This window comes from Pituophis catenifer, unplaced genomic scaffold (genome assembly GCF_029215685.1).
Source record: "Pituophis catenifer annectens isolate HBS135680 unplaced genomic scaffold, rPitCat1.0.hap2 SCAF_1, whole genome shotgun sequence".
NCBI lineage: Eukaryota > Metazoa > Chordata > Lepidosauria > Squamata > Colubridae > Pituophis > Pituophis catenifer.
The window spans coordinates 186,082,629-186,102,748 of NW_027256881.1; the positions used below are offsets into that span (position 1 = coordinate 186,082,629).

The 20,120-nt window shown below is 37.0% G+C and overlaps 1 protein-coding gene across 1 annotated transcript in view; it reads right to left on the reverse strand.

The window, feature by feature from the left end:
* MYO1B (myosin IB) overlaps positions 1 to 20,120 on the reverse strand; it is a 142,270-nt gene that overhangs the window by 15,897 nt on the left and 106,253 nt on the right. Inside the window, exons 16-26 of the mRNA XM_070956840.1 lie at positions 18,368 to 18,568; positions 17,330 to 17,556; positions 14,557 to 14,757; positions 13,023 to 13,116; positions 12,120 to 12,269; positions 11,334 to 11,402; positions 8,910 to 8,996; positions 8,545 to 8,631; positions 4,725 to 4,811; positions 2,572 to 2,646; positions 1,372 to 1,506 (exon numbers count right to left, since the gene is read on the reverse strand). Of these exons, the coding sequence (XP_070812941.1) occupies positions 1,372 to 1,506; positions 2,572 to 2,646; positions 4,725 to 4,811; positions 8,545 to 8,631; positions 8,910 to 8,996; positions 11,334 to 11,402; positions 12,120 to 12,269; positions 13,023 to 13,116; positions 14,557 to 14,757; positions 17,330 to 17,556; positions 18,368 to 18,568 (1,413 nt within the window). The remainder of the gene's footprint in view (positions 1 to 1,371; positions 1,507 to 2,571; positions 2,647 to 4,724; positions 4,812 to 8,544; positions 8,632 to 8,909; positions 8,997 to 11,333; positions 11,403 to 12,119; positions 12,270 to 13,022; positions 13,117 to 14,556; positions 14,758 to 17,329; positions 17,557 to 18,367; positions 18,569 to 20,120) is intronic.

Genomic DNA, 20,120 nt, shown 5'->3' on the forward strand with positions numbered 1-20,120 from the left:
TTCAAATATTGTCACAGAATTGGATTTATCTTTATTGTTTTTGTCCTATTGCATAGACAGGATTAAATCTTAATTCTTTAGTCCCTGCTAGTGTCCAATTTTTAAATCCTGAAATTACTTTTCTCTGTTATGTCTTCCCAAAACCAAACAGAAGCTGTTTGCTCTGTAAAATTAATTCCAAATTTTGATTGTAAAAGTTTCAATATTCCAAATTTATCTGGAACTTTAGTCTATTTATCACTTTCTAAATCAAAATCATATTTAAGGTTTTGGTGTTTATTTCAATTTTTTACAGCTCTTAGCCTTGTAATTAACTTTTCTTTTGTTCAGAATTGAAGGTAAACTTAACCCAATGAAGACTTTTCAGACTTGTCATGCCAAAGGTCTTTACTAATTTTAAAATGGATAATAGGTAATTTCCCAAAGCAATCAGAAAGTAAGATTTGCAAACTTACTGTGCTTTAAAATGTTCTGCTGCAGTTGCTAACAAGATGGCTAATCACTCAGTATTCATACCTGCAGAAAACTGTTGCTCGATGGTGTTCTCACAAGAAGCAGTAGCCATCCAGAGCATGTGTGGGTGATCTCTCATCCTCTCCTTATTCTTAGATTTTCAAGGAACCGGTCTACTTACCAGTTCCTTGGGCTGCGATGCAGCTCTCAGATCTGCTTTCACAGAACTGTTTTCAGTTCACTATACTTCCTGTAGAAATCTATATATACACACTTTTCTTGCCCACATGATATAAAAGTCATATTGCTTTCTGAGATTTATCAGTTTGGATCTTAACCTTTTGGTAACATACATTAATATACAAATAACATATGAATATGCCTTGATAAAATGTATCAGAATAGGTTAATTTTTGATCAGGTACACTTTTCATTTTGTTCCACCACATGTAGCAATTAAACTTTATAATGTGTACCTGTGGAGGACAGACAGTGCATTTCTAGTTTCAACTGATTTTTCAGGGGAATTCCACTTTTAACACATTGCATATCCCATATCACTGGTTGGACTTTGCTTGAATTATAGCAAATAGCTCCAGATTTTTGTAAACAGGATTTAACAGTGACCTTGACTTACAACACTGATGGATATACACATATTAAGATAAATGCCCCTTTTGTAGGAACTGAGTAACACCAAGGCTGCATGTAAATTATAGAATTGTGCAATTTTGAACACTTTCATTGTAGCCATTGAATTTTGTATAAGTTGGTAAAGAACTTTAATAGAAACAGAGTACATGAACATGGTTAGAAGCTTTACTTGCATCTTTTATTAGTGATTTTCAGCTTTCATGCTTAGACTATTAATAAAAGTACAACCAAAATAAATGATTAATTTCAGAATTACATCATTACCCTCCACAAGTGGAATATCCTCTTCAGTTCCTTATGAGTTAAATCCAAAAACAGGTAAGGCCTTGCTGGCCAGTTTTTGTCTACTGGTGATAAAGAAGGCATCTTATTCTTCATTTCCAAAAAGTATTTCTGAATCTAGGTTAGAAAAATAGAAAAAAAAACATTTTTTTTCTCAAAAAATCTTCATTTTAATCATTATAAATTTATTTATTTGTAAGGCTTAAAATCTCTCTTAATGGAGTGGTATCTTTAAAGCCCTACATAGCCTGGGTCAGATTACCTATGGAACCATCCTCATCCCTTAATTCAGCCCATTCTGGTCGGGTAAGGAAGGTATGTTGCAGATCCTGTTAGCCAAAGTATTCTGATTGGTGGGGTCCAGGAAGGAAATGTTCCCTGGTGTTGATTCTGGCCCTGGAACATTCTGGAACATTCACCCCACCCCCCGAGACGAGGTGGGCTCCTATTCTCCTGGCCTTCCAGAAAGGCATGAAAGCATGGCTCTGCAATCTTTGCCTTTTAATTAATGTTTAACATTTCCTGCCTCTTAAATTTTATATACTGTTTTTATATGTCCTGTGAGGGAGATGGGCAGTTTCAAAATTTGATAACAACAACAACAAAAAAAAAACCTCAGGTTCTTGCAGAAGCTGGAATAAAGATATGGAAGAGAAGTGTTGTGCTAATACATATGGGAAGTCCAAAACAATTCTAATTTTTTACTTATACCAATTTCCTGGTATAAATATCCTGCTGAAAGAATAGAAATAATTATTTATACCGGGGAAAAAAGTACTTATTTTTTGTAATACAATCTATCATTTTCTTTTGCAGGCCTTACAGAAAATTAACTATATTGGAGACTATTTGCTGAATTTCAATTAGAAAGCTTCAGGGGATTTGATTTCCTTACAGACCAAGGGATGTCACTTTAAACAGCAGATGCAAAAATAAAAGAAGGACAATATTATTTAAAAACCCTTGGAGGGAGAGATGTTAAAAATGAAAGTCATGATAATTTTTTGATTTTACAGAAGAGTACCTTTTGCCTGTGGCAAAGACAATTCTGGTACTTCACTCTTGTTTTCTATGTATTATAAAAACAGTGTCATTTCATCGATCTTTTTTTTTTTTTTTGCTCATACTGTAAAGTAAAATCTTCATACAGCTGTAATATTGTTATACAAGCAAAATACTTACAATTTTTTGAAGAATAAATTCGTAAATTTTCCTTCCAGCGTTGGCTCGGAAAAATTTCCTGTACTCCCTACGAACCTGGGTTAAGTTAAAATTTTAGAATAAACAGATAGCTTCTTTTTTTGGGGGGGGTGTGGGGGGGGTTATCCTAGCACACAGACATTACAGGTAGTCCTCAATTTATGTCCAGTTATTTAATGAGAACTTTTTCTAACATTAGAGCTATAAAAGAAAGAGGAAATAATTTCATACAACAGTTTCTCCCACAACATGTTTCTGAATCAATTTGAAATTTTTTTTACAAGAATCTAGACAAAATACAATTTTGTTTTATATTTACATATCTAGAAAACACAACTTTTAGGAAATAGTATAAATATATTAGCTATGTATTTATTCATGCAAATTAGAATCTTTTTCAAAATTAAAAAAACAGGTTCTAGTGTCACATTAAAACAGGACTAGTTCTAATTTTGAGAGCCTTGTTATTATGGGTTTAAAGCATTAAGATACAACTTTTTTTCAAGTACAGCCACATAGAGATTCAGAAGCGATACTCTTATTGATTTGGGAGTGCAGTTGCATGTTTGACACTTCCCACAACCACAACTTTGGTTTTTCAGTGTGAAAACAACACATTTACACTATGGACTAATGGGCTTTTAAAAAGAAAGTATTAAGTGTTCAAAAAGAGTCCCTTATATTATATTGACTTTTCTTTTTCTTTAAAAAAGAGCAGCAGAGATGCTAGAAAAGAGAAGCATTTCGTTATTTCCTATACCTTATAATGGGGAACCTGCTAGCAACAGAATATTTTTATTCTTGACAGTTGTCAGTTCAAATTTCCCATTCATTTCAATATGGTATATCAGTTTAATGTAATTGCAAACAAACCCATATAAAATGCCAAAAGACAATAAGCTGTATGATTGTTAAGGGTTATGTTATGCATAATTTTTAAAAATTATTTTTAAAAGTTTCTATTTGAATAGAAACTTTTCTATTTCTATATTTGAAAACTGCTAGGATCCATACTGAATCCACTATGGCTAGGCAGCGTTTATATATCCAATTATCAAAAAGAGAAAAGAAATAGCAATTGAGAGCACCACTCAACAACACAATGAAAGGGAGAAACCTGAAGTGAAACAATGGCCAATTCCTGAAGAGGCACTAATAGAAGCCAAGTTAAACAATTATTAACCTTTCCCAAAGATTCAATGACAGAACACTGGAAAGGTCTTGGAAAGCAATGCTGCTCCTGTTGTCAAGTACATAAAATGAATTGTACAACATGTATGTTTCACTGACAAGAAGTGTAGAGTAGGGGTCCACAACTTTTCATGGCATCAGAGTGGACAGTGCAGCAGCAGTGCTTTTAAATATACAACTGATTTCTAGAAAAGTTTGAATTAGAAGATCATTTCAATGTAATTGTAAGAAACAATATTTCATATGACTTTCAAAAAGCTTCCATAAAAAGACTGATGCATGTGTAAGTAAGTCCTAGTCATCTTTTGTCAGGTTGCATATGTCGAGAATCAGACAAATCCAACCAATAAGCATAGACATGAGTGCTTTAATCTAGTAACTTCTAACTTGGACTAATGTATTTACCATCTATGTTTTCTTCAAATAAGCCCCTCCTCCCCCCTCTTTAAGTGCTGCTGGTGGAAAACATACTTTGTTGGGAAAGAGAGCCTCCTGCAGAAATCACTACTATTCACCACAGATTAGTTTGGAATGGATCCACTTGAAGGCCTTTGTCAAGATTTGTGTGATTTAACACAACTAACAACTCTGATAGTCATTTCAACATACAATCCAAACTCCTGTAGAGCAAGACCCCCAAATGTCCAATAATCACATTTAACTTTTTTCCTACTTCATTCCAAAATACGATTTATGAACTGCTTATTCAGCTTATTTGAATATATTCGGAAATTGGCGGCAACAATGCAGAGACATATACGTACAACTTATAAATGTCTGGTTAAAAACATACAAGACTATTTTTAAAGGTCACAGAAGAAAAACAATTCCCTTAGAGATCATGCTTGTTATAGCCCATAGCCCCAGAAGTTTATTATGTGTTAGTAGATAGATGCCACGCTTTATTATTGTTACTAACGTAAGGGAGTTGTTTAAGAGAGTACCTTTAGTCCAAGCCAGTAAGCCCATATGACTGCCACAGCATGCTTACGCCTAGCCTCCTCCTTCAAGCGTTTCAACTCCCTCCGAGCCTAAAATGTTTAGATAGTGAATCACAGAGACAGCCTGATGCAGAAAGAACCATGATGAGACAGAGAACGCTCCCCCTGATAGAACAGCTGATTTGGGAAGATGAAAGAGCAATAGGCAACCCATGGAACCCAGCGTGCCAGTGTGAAGATTGGGTGGAAAGCTGCTTCCCCAAGGCATATCTGAAGAATAAGTGGCAGACATTCCCCTGTAGTAGCATTCTCATAGGGCATTTGCCAAAGAGTGAATAGTGGAAAACCTTTTCCCAAGAGGAAGTTAATTCAGACTAAAATATTAGAAACCAGCTTATGTATTCCATTCAGCAATGGCAAGTATCTGAAGGAAAGCAGGTTAGAGCACATATTAACCTTCTTTCATTTTATTCGATATCAATACATTTTTGTATTTATCAAGGGAGAGGGGGTGTAGTCACAAAATATATGCAATGAATACAGTGGTGGGTTTCAAAAAATTTTACTACCGGTTCTGTGGGCATGGCTTGGTGGGCATGGCAGGGGAAGGATACTGTAAAATCTCCATTCCTACCCCACTCCAGGGGAAGGTTACTGCAAAATCCCCATTTCCTCCTGATCAGCTGGGACTCGGGAGGCAGAGAATAGATGGGGGCGGGGCCAGTAAGAATTCTTACTACTGGTTCTCCGAACTACTCAAAATTTCCACTACCGGTTCTCCAGAACTGGTCAGAACCTGCTGAAACCCACCTCTGAATGAATACCACATCTCAGCTATAATATTTTCAGTGTATAGCAGCAATGGAATAAATCTTTTTTTAAAAAAAGTATCTGTCTTCTCTTTAGGGTTTTCTGTTACTGCTGTTGATAGTTATTTATAAGACATGTATTTATTTATCACATTTATACTTTAGTATTAGTGGAGAACAGATGTCTTCTGCTGGATACCAGCAACAATAGACACAGACAGGGATCTACAACTTTGAAATGTTGGTTTGTCTATAAGAGATTTGCCTTGCGGTCGTAATGAAGCAGGAGGCTGAGTGATGCGCTAGTGCTGCAGCCACGAGGCAAGGCGGTGGAGCTGTCCCCCCTGCCTCGCCTTGTGGCCGTGGCACTGCAAGCAACCAGACAGAATGGGCAGCCAGCTAGCTGCGCAGGCTCTTAAATAGGGCTTATTTTGGGGGTAAGGGTTATAATAGGCACACACGTAAAAACATACTAGGGCTTATTTTGGGGATAGCTTTTTGGGGAAACACGGTAGTAAGGGATTGGTTGTTATCAACTACCTTTGCTTTAGACAAAAAATGCTCAAATATTTCAGTCAAACCATCAAATCAGCACAACCATATGTGTGAAATTTCCATTACCATTAAATGTACCATCTCAGTCCAAAGAAAAGTTCTCTTATTCCTTAATATTAATACTAATTATTTTAACAATATTTCAGGCATCTGTACAATTTCTAATAAATTTCTGCAATTCTCTAACTCAAATGTGAAAGCCTAATGCTATGTGTCACCATTAGACCCTCAAATAATATCTGCAGCAAATTATCAGAATGCAGATAGCTTTAACTTCCATTAATATTGCTTGTTTGGTTTAATAGAAATAGCATTTTATATCAAACATCACTTTTTATAAGTTCTATGTGAAGGAAGGTGGATATACTTTGATTCAGTCAGTACTTTGCGTTCTGGGGGTAATGTGATTTGTTCACTAAAAAAGAAGCTACTCGCTGCTTCTCAGCATTCTCTCCCAGTAGTAGCCAAATTTTTCATGGTTGAATAGTTCTAGTACACATTTCTGCTTCCATACCAATCACTAAAAAGTCAACTAAGAGCCTTGATAGTACAGTGGTCTACGCACCCTGTTATTAACACAGCTGCCTGCAATTTACTGCTGGTTCGAATCTCTCCAAGGCTCAAGGTTGACTCAGCCTTCCATCCTTTCTAAGGTAGGTGAAATGAGGACCCAGTTTATGGGGGCAATAAGCTGACTTTGTATAAATATACAAAAGTATGAAGGCTATTGCTTAACGCATTGTAAGCCGCCCTGAGTCTCCGGAGAAGGGCGGCATATAAATCAAATTAAAAAGAAGAAAAAAAAAAAGAACTTACAGAGGAGGTGCTGCTCACCTTTTTTACAGTACTGGTCAGAGCTTTTGGAGAGTGCAAGGACCATTGGCCCAGAGGAAGCTCTAAGCTAGGTGGTTCAGGCACTGACAACAGCATCGCCTGTGATGCTCAGTGAAGACATAGAATTTAAAAAAACCTTCAGCAGATGCTAAGAGGGCTCCCAAGCTAGCCACTCTGATGTACAACAAAGGCAACTAAACAGGCATTTATTGAAGCCATCCATTCAGCAAGGCTTTCAATACATGCTAAAGACAATTCATGCTAGCCACTTCAGTACATACCGTGTGGAATCTCATAGCATTTGTGGAAGCTAGCCTTTGGTAATACTGGAGGAGAAGGCTTCCTCAATGCAAAACATCCCTTTGAAGTTTCATAAAGCCTTATTCTATAATACTAGACCACTCCTATACAAGTTGTCCTCAATTTATGGCCACAACTGAGCCTGGAATTTGGGTTGTAATTCATAAGAGTCACTAAGCAAGGCACCTATGCGATTGCCTCACTCAATGATTGCAATTTGAGCTCTTCCAAACTGTGGTTATTAAACGACTATGTGAGATCTAACATGTTGAACCAAATGAATAGCATCTAAAGTTCTCCATCCTCCAATACTAACATATAATATTTCCATGGTATTCTTGTAAAAGCAACAATGTACTATGATCACTCTGCCATCATTTCTTATGAACGTCCCTCAAATCTGAGCACAAATCATGCAAATTCTCCATTTGTAAGAACGCTTTCCATGTTACATTGTTTGACTTCCAGTGGTTATCACATGGACTGGAGGGAGGAGGGGTTTCCTGTTGTGAAGTATATGATGCTCACAGGAATTTTAACAGACTGCATTTTGTTATTAATTCTACATTTTGGTTGCAACTTGATAAATGGACAATCCTTAAGATATGAGCTGATGTGTGTGAAATTTGAAAAAAGCTAAATGCTGTAGCAATCAGTAGCAGCAAATTGTAGCCTACACTGGGAATGATTTCAACCACAATATCCCAACCTTTAACATGACACATGACTTCATACACTATGTTACAATGTCCTGAACTGAGTCTTTAACTGGTCCTGGTAGGATACCAGGCTCACATATCACATAGCTCTTGGTCATATTCTCCAATAAAAAATATATACATGTATATTAAAATGTAATAAGAAAATTATATCACAATATTTTGTGTGGGTTGAAAAAAAAACATGTTTCTTAGATATTAAGATGCAGTTAGAATATAGGGACATTATGAAATTAATTAATGCAGTTACATTTTGTCCAGAGCCTTAGCTTAGGAACCTATACAAATATTATTGCATGGGCATTCTGCTAAACATTATTGGAAACATTTCAGTTTAGTAAAATACATTTTAGAGCCACTAGTCTAATCATTTTCTGGCTTAATAAACAAACAATTAGTGCTATCTATAAATTGGCATGCTTGGATTTTTTTTTTAGTAGGGATGGTTTTCAAGTTAAGCCGGGAGACAGTTAGAGTAGGGGTTACCAGCAATCAGGTGCTCAAGTGTAATAGCTTAGTAAAAATGATTATGAATCCTTTTTACTAATTAATGGGTAGGCAATTTGGGTAAGGAAGGGAGGGGTACATGACACTTGCATGTAGTACCTTTAATCCAAGCCAGTAAGCCCAAATAACTGCAATAGCAAGTTTATTCCTAGCCTCCTCCTTCAGCCGCCTCAGTTCCCTTCGCGCCTGTGATGCATTTGAAAATGAATTACAGAACATTCTGAGAGAGAAAAGACTTGCTTCAATTTCCCAACGGAATGAGGAAGTGAAAGAGAAAGATGAAAGATTTCATACGGTATCAATGTAGAACCTTCACCAGCTAGACTGAAATTGGTTAAAAAAGTACAGCTGCAGAAAACATCAGATCCAAATGAGATAAATTAAGCAGCTGGAAAAACATTTCTCTGATCTATCTTTTGTGCCCAAGGTGACTAGGAAACAAAGACCTATCTGCTTTTTCTTACCTGAGCTCCATGCCAATAGGCTGCAATGGTTGTAACAGCTTCCTCACAGCGTTTCTGGTGCTTCAGTTCACGAAGTAGCTTTCGAGCCTGCGAAGCAAAACCCCATGACCTCAAGTTAGCATTTAAAAATTCAGATGTGCAAACAATATGGAGTGAGGATGTGTTCACACGTTTACCCTAGCTCTCTAAAGGGTTATAAAGGCTTCATCCAGGGGTGGGCTGCTGGAGGTTCGCAGGGGTTTGGGACAACCTCTAGCTAAGATTCTGTGCAGTTCAGAGAACCCCCAAATCCCACTCCTGGCTGGCCCTGCCCACCCTGCCCCTCCCCTCCCAGGAGTCCCCACGCAGCCCGTTTTGGAAGCAGATAAGTGCAGGGTGCGTGTGGAGGCTCGGGGAGAATGAAAAACAGGCCTACCACTCTGGAGCCTGGGGAGGCCATTTTTGCCCTCCTGGAGGCTCGAGAAAAGCCTCCGGAGCCCGGGGGAGGCAAAAATACACACACACACACTATGGTGCAGGAGGTCGACTAGACCATGCCCACCAGGGCCACACCCACTCAGCAACTGGGTAGAGAACACCTTGCTAAAAATTTTGAAGCCCACCCCTGGCTTCATCACTATTTAAACCCTCTGACTCTATGCAATTCTATTTATACAAGCATGCAAGGTTAAAAAAATATTAAAATTGTTCAAAACTTTTAAAACTAGAGCTGGGGGGCGGGGGAGATAGTTTTTGTTTCCTAACAGTTATTACCAGTACTTAAGTAGGACTGGTGCCTAAACTAGCTTTTCCAGACTCATCAAATTCTGCTGCTGACATGGAATTTTAAGCCACAACCACTCATGTTTTACAAACAATAAGTAGATGCAAGCAACGCAGATTATACCAAGATTTTAAATGAGAATGGAAAACCGGGGGGGGGGGGGGGGGAGGTTATTTTAAGCATAATAATTCCAGCCACATTCTATAAACTGCATTTTATTTAATTAGTTTTGCACTTAGATTCTTTTGGCACATGAAAGTGGATGGGCTGTGATAGTTATTTAACCACTGAGGCTAGAATTAAAATTGGCATGGCCTAGTTGCATTTCTACAACCGTACCACTGATTGCCTATTGACAAACCAGCCATTTAACCCAAGAAGCTGCATTGACAATTGAGATGCACTAAGAGGAAAATATGTCTAATATATAATAAATATGAATTATACTTTTGGGGAGTAGGTGCTGCTGCCTTCAAGTCAGGTTTGACTCCAAGCAACTGCCTGGACATGTTCACGGAATTTTCTTGGCACCATTTTCACAGATGGCTTGTCCGTGCCATCTTCCTAGCGCTGACACAAAGGGACTTGCTCAAAGTTACCCGTTTGGTTTCTGTGTCTAAGGCAGGACTGGAACCCAGGTTTTTCTGTTCCTAATCCAGCCCTTTAACTGCTAGACGAAACTGGCATTCATATTTATTTATTTATTTAACTAAGGATAGGGAAGGTGGTGGCAATGTATCTTATAAAAAAATGAGTATTTCTCTTTACAATAAATTATAACTGGTTGATTATGCCTTCATGCTCCCCAGTAACATAATTTTAGGTTTCTAAGGAGAAGGAGAAAAAACAAGAAATTCCAGTTGCCTTTTGAAAAAGTACCTCTGGGACCACCATGACCTGGATGACTGAGAATCTCCATAGACATGATACTATCAGGATAATCTTTTTGTAGCCAGATGTATTTTTCTCTTTTAAAGACAAAATAGCCATGGCAATCATGGAATGCAGTTAGGGGGTGGATCCCCAGGGGTGCATTCCAGAGGAGCAAGAGGCAACTCGGCCAGATATTATGTGTGAGAGAAAGAGGGGGAAGACAGCCCCTCCCTAATAGTTCACAGAGTATATTGTAAATGCAGATAGTAGAGTCCTCCGTCTGGCAAGATTTTGTTTATAGGTGTGAAACAATGAATTTAGCTTGGAAGAATCACCATGTTTCATTCTTGGTTTGGGGCTTGACGCATTCGCTTAGGAGCAAATAAAAATGTTTTAGCAAGTTTTGGGGTGCCTAGTAGACATTTTAAAATTCAGTTCTACCTGAGCTTAACACACTAAGTTTAGGACTTTTTCTTTTAAGCGAAAGTTCATGCTACAAAAAAGAAAAAGAAAATCCAGGTGTTGTTTTTTACGATAGATTTCTCTGGCATTAATTTGAAGAATGCACTATGGTAAGAAATATGGCTAGGAGCTACATCAGCCCATGAATGGTCTACTCCTTGATATTGGGGTACCTCACTCAAATGCCTATATTGAACACATACAGTGGAAGAAAAGAAGAAAAGAAAAGAAAAGAAAAGAAAAGAAAAGAAAAGAAAAGAAAAGAAAAGAAAAGAAAAGAAAAGAAAAGAAAAGAAAAGTCTACTGAAGCCATTCTCTAAACTCACTTTCCATCCTCTGATGTAAGACTGTACAATGATGGCAGAACGCTTGATCTGCTGGTACTTCTTTTGTTGCTGTATTTAAAAAAAAAGGTGCATATTAGAAACATGTGTTGAGTTTTAAAATACTGTGTTACTATATAAGCCGCATTCATTCAGTCTCTATGTTATCTAAGAAAATATACAGAGCACACTGCAACAAACAATGCCTTCAATGGTTTTATTGTGACTTTTATTTTATGGGACTATTCTTGAGAATACCAGTTTCTAAATGCAGTTGCTTCTAGAAGCATACCTCTGCCAAAATAGCCCTATACCACCTTGACCATAACAATGAATGAAGTGAAAATAAGTAAATTATGGTCAATAATTAGCATGATTAATAACTAAATCAGAGGCATATAAATCATATTTTTAATGAACAATGGTTTTGTTGTAGCTGCAGTGAGAGAACAGTTTTTTTCCATTACTTCAAACTTTCTGCTTACAAGCTTAATAGCTGTTGCTTCCCAAACACATTTCCTAGCAAGAACACATAAGCAACAAATTTGTTCACTTTTCAATTTAAAATCAAAGTGTTATTTTTAACCAAGAGAAAAGATCTACAGTGAGCTATTACTTAAGCAACTGCCTTTCAATTATTAAATTATAATAGTGCCTTAATTTATCAAACTCCAAATCAGAGTATCCAAGCTGATGTGCATTTTAACTTTCAATTACTTTTTTTATTTCATTGGACATGATGTTAGCATGGGGCAGAAATAGAACCTAACAAATAAAATCCCATCTTACCGCATATTTTCTATACCAGGCGGAAATCACAATCTGACTTTTTTTCATGAGAAGGAAATACGTGCGGCACTTCCAGCCCCTGTAAATTTTTTGGATTAATGTAGCCAAATCCTCAAGACGTTGCTTTCTTAGGTCTTCTAATTTGAAGAGCTACACCGATTTAGGAAAGAAAAACAAAACATAAAAATAAAAATGAATACATATTTACAATAAAAATACCTTGTTCTCTAAAGAAAGCTAGATTGGTGTGATGTCTAAAATATCGGGTCTTGATGTACTAATTCCTTTGGTTCAATTATGATACACAATAGATGACTTTAGAATTTATGCATTTTTAAGTCTGATCTATTTTAGACCTGGTTTATGGTAGGAGCAGAGAGAATTTCACAATTTCAGAATGTAGATAGAGAGAATCACATTTAATTTTAATTTTTATTATTGTTGTAGACGATTATGCTAGTAGAACAAGCTACAATGCAATTCACTGGCCAAAATGCAAGTTTTTAATTTGATATGGTTTTCAAGGAGTCTGCAGAAAATACTAAAATGGTTGCCTCCATTTGCAGTCCAAACTAGTAAGATCATTATCATCTTCTCAAGAGGGGGGGGTGGGGGAGGAGAGACAAACAGACATAAGCAATGTCTGTTTCTCTGTCCATCTCTTTATTCTGGCCTGAAGTTCAAGTCCTAGCAAATTAAGTTTTGAGGAACATGAAACTGTATATTTTTATGCTACAGTGATAAAAATAATGCTGCTCCATTAACCACCATCTTGTTTTCCCTAATTAACTTTGCCCTTCATTGCTTAATCAAATTAAAACTCTAGTGTCTTAAATGAAATAAAATAGAGGGTGACATTAATTCAAATAATTTGTCTAAAGTGAGGAATATTATTTCACGTACAGTTCTTGGATTGCGGATGAATATTTTTGATCTACCCAAGGAGTATTCTTCTTCAGGGACTTCCAGCTCATTAAAAAGGACCTCAACCCCAATTCTAAAAGGCAAACAAACAAAATGCAAAACATCTTTGTCAAAAAGTAGTCTCTCTTTCTTATGCTAAGCTTCCATATTATCCAGCACTTTATGAAAAGATAGCTTTGCTATATAAACACTTTTTTAAAATTAGCTAAGAATGTTTACATCTCAGGTTTTTAGAAAACTGTCCAATTATGAAAATGCTAACCATTGAATAGACATGGTGATAATGACTGAAAGTTAGATTTTTTAGACATATGGTTTTCTTGGTGGACCAGGATTTTTTTAAAAAATTCCCAACTAGTCTCTCACCCAAGCACTAACCAGATCCAACCATGTGATTAATAAAGATAGGCTAAGTGCTACTACCTGTATTTGTTTATATTCTGTTGAAATATGTATTTTAGAGCAGGCTAATATAGGTATAAAATACCGTTGATTGTAGGTATAAAGTAACACTTGGAAGGATACCAACAATTGCACAAAACATTAGGAAAGGTGAGGGAAACCCTCCCCAAATAATAAAAAACATAATATAAAAATGAAAAAATAATTGGGCTAGAGCATTTTTACATGTCCTTCTTGCCATACTTTCCATGCCCATGTGCAAATAAATGTAAATATTTCCACTGTCCAGTCATGTCCACCTCTATAGAGTGGGGCTCATCTCTGTTTCTTAGCTAAGAAATGTCCAAAAATATTTCTCTGTTCATGTGGCCAGCATGACTATATGCCAAGATGCATGGAACACTGTTACCTTCCCACCGAAGTGATATCTATTTATCTACTCGCTTTTGCATGCTTTTGAACTGCTAGGTTCACAACTGCAAATAGACTGCCTCAAAAAAATGGGAAGCTAAGTTCAATTCTTCAATTTGTATTAGGAACTTGCATGCAATATGCAAAGCTGTCTCCTGAAACAATGATTCCATAGCCTTTACTCCAGATGTATTTGGCAATGATAGATAAGAAACAACACCATGCCACGGTGGCGCAGTGGTTAGAGTGCAGTACTGCAGACTACTTCTGTTGACTGCCAGCTGCCTGCAATTTGGCAGTTCAAATCTCACCAGGTTCAAGGTTGACTCATCCTTCGGAGGTCAGTAAAATGAGGACCCAAATTGTTGGGGGCAATGAGTGACATAGAGGCACTCATTTGGCTTTCACTAGGTCAATGGAGAAGGAAAATGCTGCAAGATCCTTAACTATGGTTGTAGATTAAAGCTTGGAATGTGCTATTTTGCTTTCTTTGCTCCCACAGATTTATTGTCTACTGAACATAACCCTGGTTGAATGGTTCTCTGTACCATTAACCAGCAATACTCAAATCATAGTTTCAAATACGTTGTGAACTGTCACATCAGAAGGAATATGCAGCTCAATCTGAACTGTTTAACCAGAGCTAAGGAATCCATGTTATGTCTGTACCCAGGATGCATATATTTCTAGTAATTGTTACCTTGCAGGGCCTCTCCATTGTGGCCAGGTCTGCTTGCAAAGCATTTTGTATCTTTCAAGGCAAGGCTCATAAGTTTGACGGAATGCATATCCTGCCCTTCTGACTCGGACATTTTCCATCAGACCTAAATATCGAACTTGATGGCACACAAGAGCATCACTGAAGATGTGTGCTGCTTTTTGGTCATTAGGTTTAATACATCTACAAATCAAAGAATTTGTTGAGAAAAAGTGCAGTACATAGAACAGAAATCTATTACTCCCACCAATTTTGTTAGAAATTTTTATTTATTTCATTCAAAATATTGAGTTGAAACTGGTTTTTCCCCATCCAGATTCTATAACCTCCAGGCGCCCAGGCAACAATGTGATTGCATCAGTTGCCTGACTGGGGTGGAGATGTGAATAACTAGGTGACATCATCATACTGATGATATTGTACCACATACTGGCAAATGTTCTCACCCAGCAGTTTTATGCAAATGTTAAAGAGGAGGGGAGACCTGAACCTTGAGGTCTCACACTGCAGGGAGATGCAGACATTTCCCGCCCCGACTGAAACTGACCACAGAAAAAGGAGGGAAACCACCATAAAACAGTGCCTCCCACTCCCAGCTCCTGAACCTGACCATGGCTGATGGTATCAAAAGCTGCTGAGAGACCGAGGAGGGACAGGAACTCAGTCCTCCTGAGTTCTCCAGAGTCATCCACAAGTCCAACCAATGCCACTTTGGTACTGTACCCCAGCCTGAATCCTGACTGAAAAGGGTTCAGATGATCTGTTTCAGCCAGGGCTCTCTGCAGCTAAGTGCCAACCACCTCATAACAACCTTCCCCAGAAATGAAAAGATGGAGATTGGATAAAAGTTATCTAAAGCTGTTGGATCTAACAGTCTGGTTTTACAACCAAAGAAACATTATTTACAGCTTATTCATCTATTTTAGCTTAGAAGTAGAGTTTGTGTCTTGATGCGGGGGGAATGAAAAATGTATGCGTTCAACTTCCTCTTTGTCACCTGGAAAGTCTAACCCTCTAAGGAGCTAGAGATGCCTGAAAGAAAAAAAACTGACATACACTGTAGATTCTCCCTATGCCAATAAAAGCCTCTGCAAAATCATCAACTTTCCATGAAAATCTCTAGAGATTATATCAGGATCAAGATCAGTAAATTACACAAATAAATGTACAGTTTACATGAATTTGTATACTGCAACATACAAAATTCTATATAACCTATTCTAAAATATGTTATACAAGATTTTATGTCTTCCATTAGGGAAGATATAGATGAATGCACATTTCCCTTGATCCCTGTTATTAGTAACTTATTATTCTCTCTAAAAATATTCCAATATATTCCATAAGTATAATTTCCTAAATTTAAAATATTCTGCGTTTTCATATCCAGAGAAAGACTATAGTGGCCAGGGCAGCTTTTTCTTTTTCTTTTTTTACTGAGCAGATTCACCATTTTAAGATCAGTACATTTTTCCAAGATTACAATGTTCCATGTTTTTGAAAGAACAGTAGCATTTAGTTGGTGATTTTAGGTTTTTTCCCAAGGAGCTATAACTGCCTGTAACAAGACGATGAGTTATAAACTCCTAATAAAATTGCTTAATCTGAAGAAATTAAAGTCTATGGACACCCACATTCAGAGCAGATAGAGAAATCAAACATTAAGTAAGAATTGGAAGGAGAGAATTCTCATATGAAAAAAAAAAAAGTCCTCGGAAAATCCTAATAGTCATTTATTTATTCCTAGCCCTTGGAAATTTTCAGATTTCTTTTTAATGTTTCTGTTTTAATCTATGAGACAGAACTGTCAATTAAGTTTAACCAAACATGAACTGCTAATAGGTAAATCTTCAACATCCACTGTGATAACATAGTTTTCAGCAGCCTTAGGGACAGGAGTAGGTACTCTTCATACTCCATTAATCTTTTTATTTCTAAATTTATACCCCACTGTTTAATAGTAAATTACTTTTCCAGGCAGAAAAGCTATTTATACTATTGTATTTTTATTATTCAACTAATAATAAAAATACAACAGCATAAATAACATGATAATACAAGATCTAACAGCAGAGGTAAATTTCCAGGATAGTAAATAGAAATGGTTGTCAATTATAGATTGTTGATTGTAGATTAAATGGACCTACAGTATGTAAAATGTGGCATTAAACTGGCACTTATTTGAGGCCACATAATTGTAATCCAGTCCAATCCAGTCCTCCTGCAGCACTTTGCCGGCCAAAAATGGGCTGTGTGGGTACTCATGGGGCTTCCGCACAGCCCGTTTTTGGCCGGCAGAGTGCTGCAGGAGGCCATGGAGGCTGAAAATGGGGGCCGCATGCAGCCACCCTGCCGCCTGTTTCAGCCGGAAGAGGCACTGCAGGCCGGTCCTTTGATATTTCCAAGCTGGCCCCGCGGGCCTTGAGTTTGACACCCCTGGTATAGAGCAATTAGAACCATTAATTTATGGTGAAATTTCCCCTTCATCTTAGGGGGGAAAAGATCAGATAAAATAAATTGCATCATATTTAGATCATATCCACTCAGTTGAGATACTATGAATATTCATACCAAGTATTTTTGTAATTTGAAACTGGGACATATAAAAGTCAATTAATAAAAAAAATTACTTCTTTTCCAACTAAATTGTATTCAACTGATATAAATAAATCACTTTCTTTCATGGTCTCAATTATAGTATGAATTAAAGATTACCACTGTTGCAAGCACAATTTCTTCATTTCCTGAACTTTACCTGATGTAATTGGGATTTTTTGTTTGCAAGTTCCTCATCAATGTTGCCACAGAAACTTTGAACTGGGAACCTGCTGTTGGTGGCCTCTTTAAATTAATCTTGACAGGGTTTCCTTCTGGAAATAGTGCTTTAATGAGGGAGTGGTTGGCCTTCCACATAGCTTGGGACAGATCACGGTAAAGCAGGTCATTATTCTTGTCAACAAACCCTTCTACCTGATACATCACCTAAAACAGCAAACCAAGAATCTAAATAAGCAAAGGTGCTCAATTCTGAGAGGGGAAAAACACACCAAGAACAAATTGATCACATCCACATGACTATCTTTTTATATCCAGCATTAATTATGAAAGAATTCCATCACTTTGAGGTCATATTGGAGTTCAGAAGTTTCTACCGTAAGCAAAGAGAAAGGATGTTAAATTGTACATCTCTCTTCAGTTCTGAAATTGCTGTAATGTTTGGGGAAGTATTGGAATGAAAACTACCAAAGGCAACTCATCAATGCATCTGTTTCTCTCAGGTCTACCCTACCTTTTTTATTTATTAAATTTATATGCCATCCATCTCATGGTCAAATGACTCTGAGAGGCTTAAAATATCATAAAACAGGAATATAAAATATTAAAATGTTAACATTAAATATATTAAAAGTTAACAAAAACCAGGAACCCAAAGAAAACTGGGATGGAGATGAGATCTATATCTTATTCCACCAACCACTTTCAGGGTGGAAGGACCCTATGGAGGCCCCAACCCAATTAGGAGAACCTGGTTTTGTGGCCCCTTCAGAAGGTCAAGTGGATCTCATCCAGAGGGACATGCATGTTCCACAGCAGAAAAGGTTCTTCTCCTGGAACCTTTTCCTGTATTTCCTTGACCAATGGAGTCCACAGCATACCCTTCTGCTGAAGCGAACGGGGTAAGTCAATCCCATTGGGGTGACATTTCATGGGATTTTATCTTTTTGATGGGGAGGAGGGGGAATGTCAAAAGCAAACATGTTTTCAAATATTCAAGACTATTGGAAAACCTTACCTTGCCAGCATAATGTTGAATTCTGAAGCAACAGTGTGGGAGGGAAGTATCATTCAAGAAACGAGAACATTTGCTCATCCTGCTTTCAAAGTGTTGGTGAGTAGCACAGACCTGGTTCAATTTGTCTAAGAAGGTTTCATCAGTAACAGCCCCTGGCCGTAGACATTCTTCATCTAGCATAGCTAGGATTCCATTCTGATGCTGTTGGGTAATATAACAGTTCAATTTATTATTAGGGCATAAATATTCTATCATATGCTTTAAGAAGTACTTATACTTGATTGCACTACGATGAAAAAAAAGTGAATCAGATTTCAATGAGCCCAATTTTTTGTCTACTGATTTAGACTATGTAAACAAGCATCAAGCAAACTATGAACAGAATGTAACAAGCAGAAATAACATTTCTAAATATCATTCACCTGAATACGAGTTAATAATTGCTGTAAGAAAAAACATACAGCATACATGAAACTGAAGTATTAAGATTTGGAGCTTCCTGTTAAAATCTTCTAAGAGGTTTCCAGTCTACTTTCCCAGGTTGTGAACATCTATCTTTCCCCATTCCCCTGAAGATAGATGTACTACCATAAAGATGGATGATAGCTTAATTTTAAAAAAGCGCCATACAGTCCCATCACATAGATTTTTAAATAGAGGCTATGCAATGATAACAGCAAAACTGATTCTAATATGAATCAATCTATCTGACTATCAAGACAAAAAAACTTTCCACGGTTTGAAGCTGATTTTAAGGCTGATTCACACTTAATGGATCGGCTGGGGACCTGCGTTCTGCAAATGCTCAAGAGATTCTGAGAATGTGTATAAGAAACAAGCACGTGGATAAGACAACTTCAGATTCAGTTGTTTCCTTGGTGGAGAGATGGGGCTCCCTTGCATATCTTTCACAAAAAATTACCGATACTGGTTTTAGGAAAACATAGGAACATAACGTAAGTAAGAAATTCAGATGGTATGACAATGATCACAATTTATCATAGCAAAACACAGAATACTCACTGAAGAAAAAGGCATAGCATGAAACAGACAGCATTTGAATTGCCCCCTTACTCATGCAGTCTTAGAGCCTCTTTTAAAGAATGAATTATTAATATTGGCAAAACCTCACTTTTTTTTTTGCTATACTCTAGTACAGAATACAGGCGAGTTCTGCCTAGAACACTATATTTACCTTGTTTGATATAGAATAATATTATCCAAATATTGGTTTCTCCAAAAGGCTGCACAATGTTCTTTATGGCCATATCTTACTAAATATTCATAAATTCTCTACAGGATTCTCACCTTACAAATATTCACAGACAACATACAAAACATGATTTATTGAAAAAGCCATAATTAGCCGATTCCTATAACTTATTAAATTACATAATCCATAACCCAAACTAAAAGGCTGAGCTTGACAACATACAGCCAAAACAAGTAATTTTATAGCTGTGTGAATGGTGAGCTAGGCTAGTGTGATTTGTTCTTCCTTAGAAAAGTTCAGTAGAGACTCTCAGTATAGGAAAAAGCTGATTCTTTGTCATATGCTAATTAAAGTATTTGTCCAGTTTCCACTGTTGCTGAGGAACTAATCTGACATGAGAAGGTCTGGGTAGGTAATAAGAATGGTTTGCACTTATATGCTTCATTTCCAATGAAATGTTATTCACTAAGTAACAGAACAGTTCAGAAAACTGACATGCTCAGTAAAGTCATTATTAAGCAAATGGTACTATATATTTGT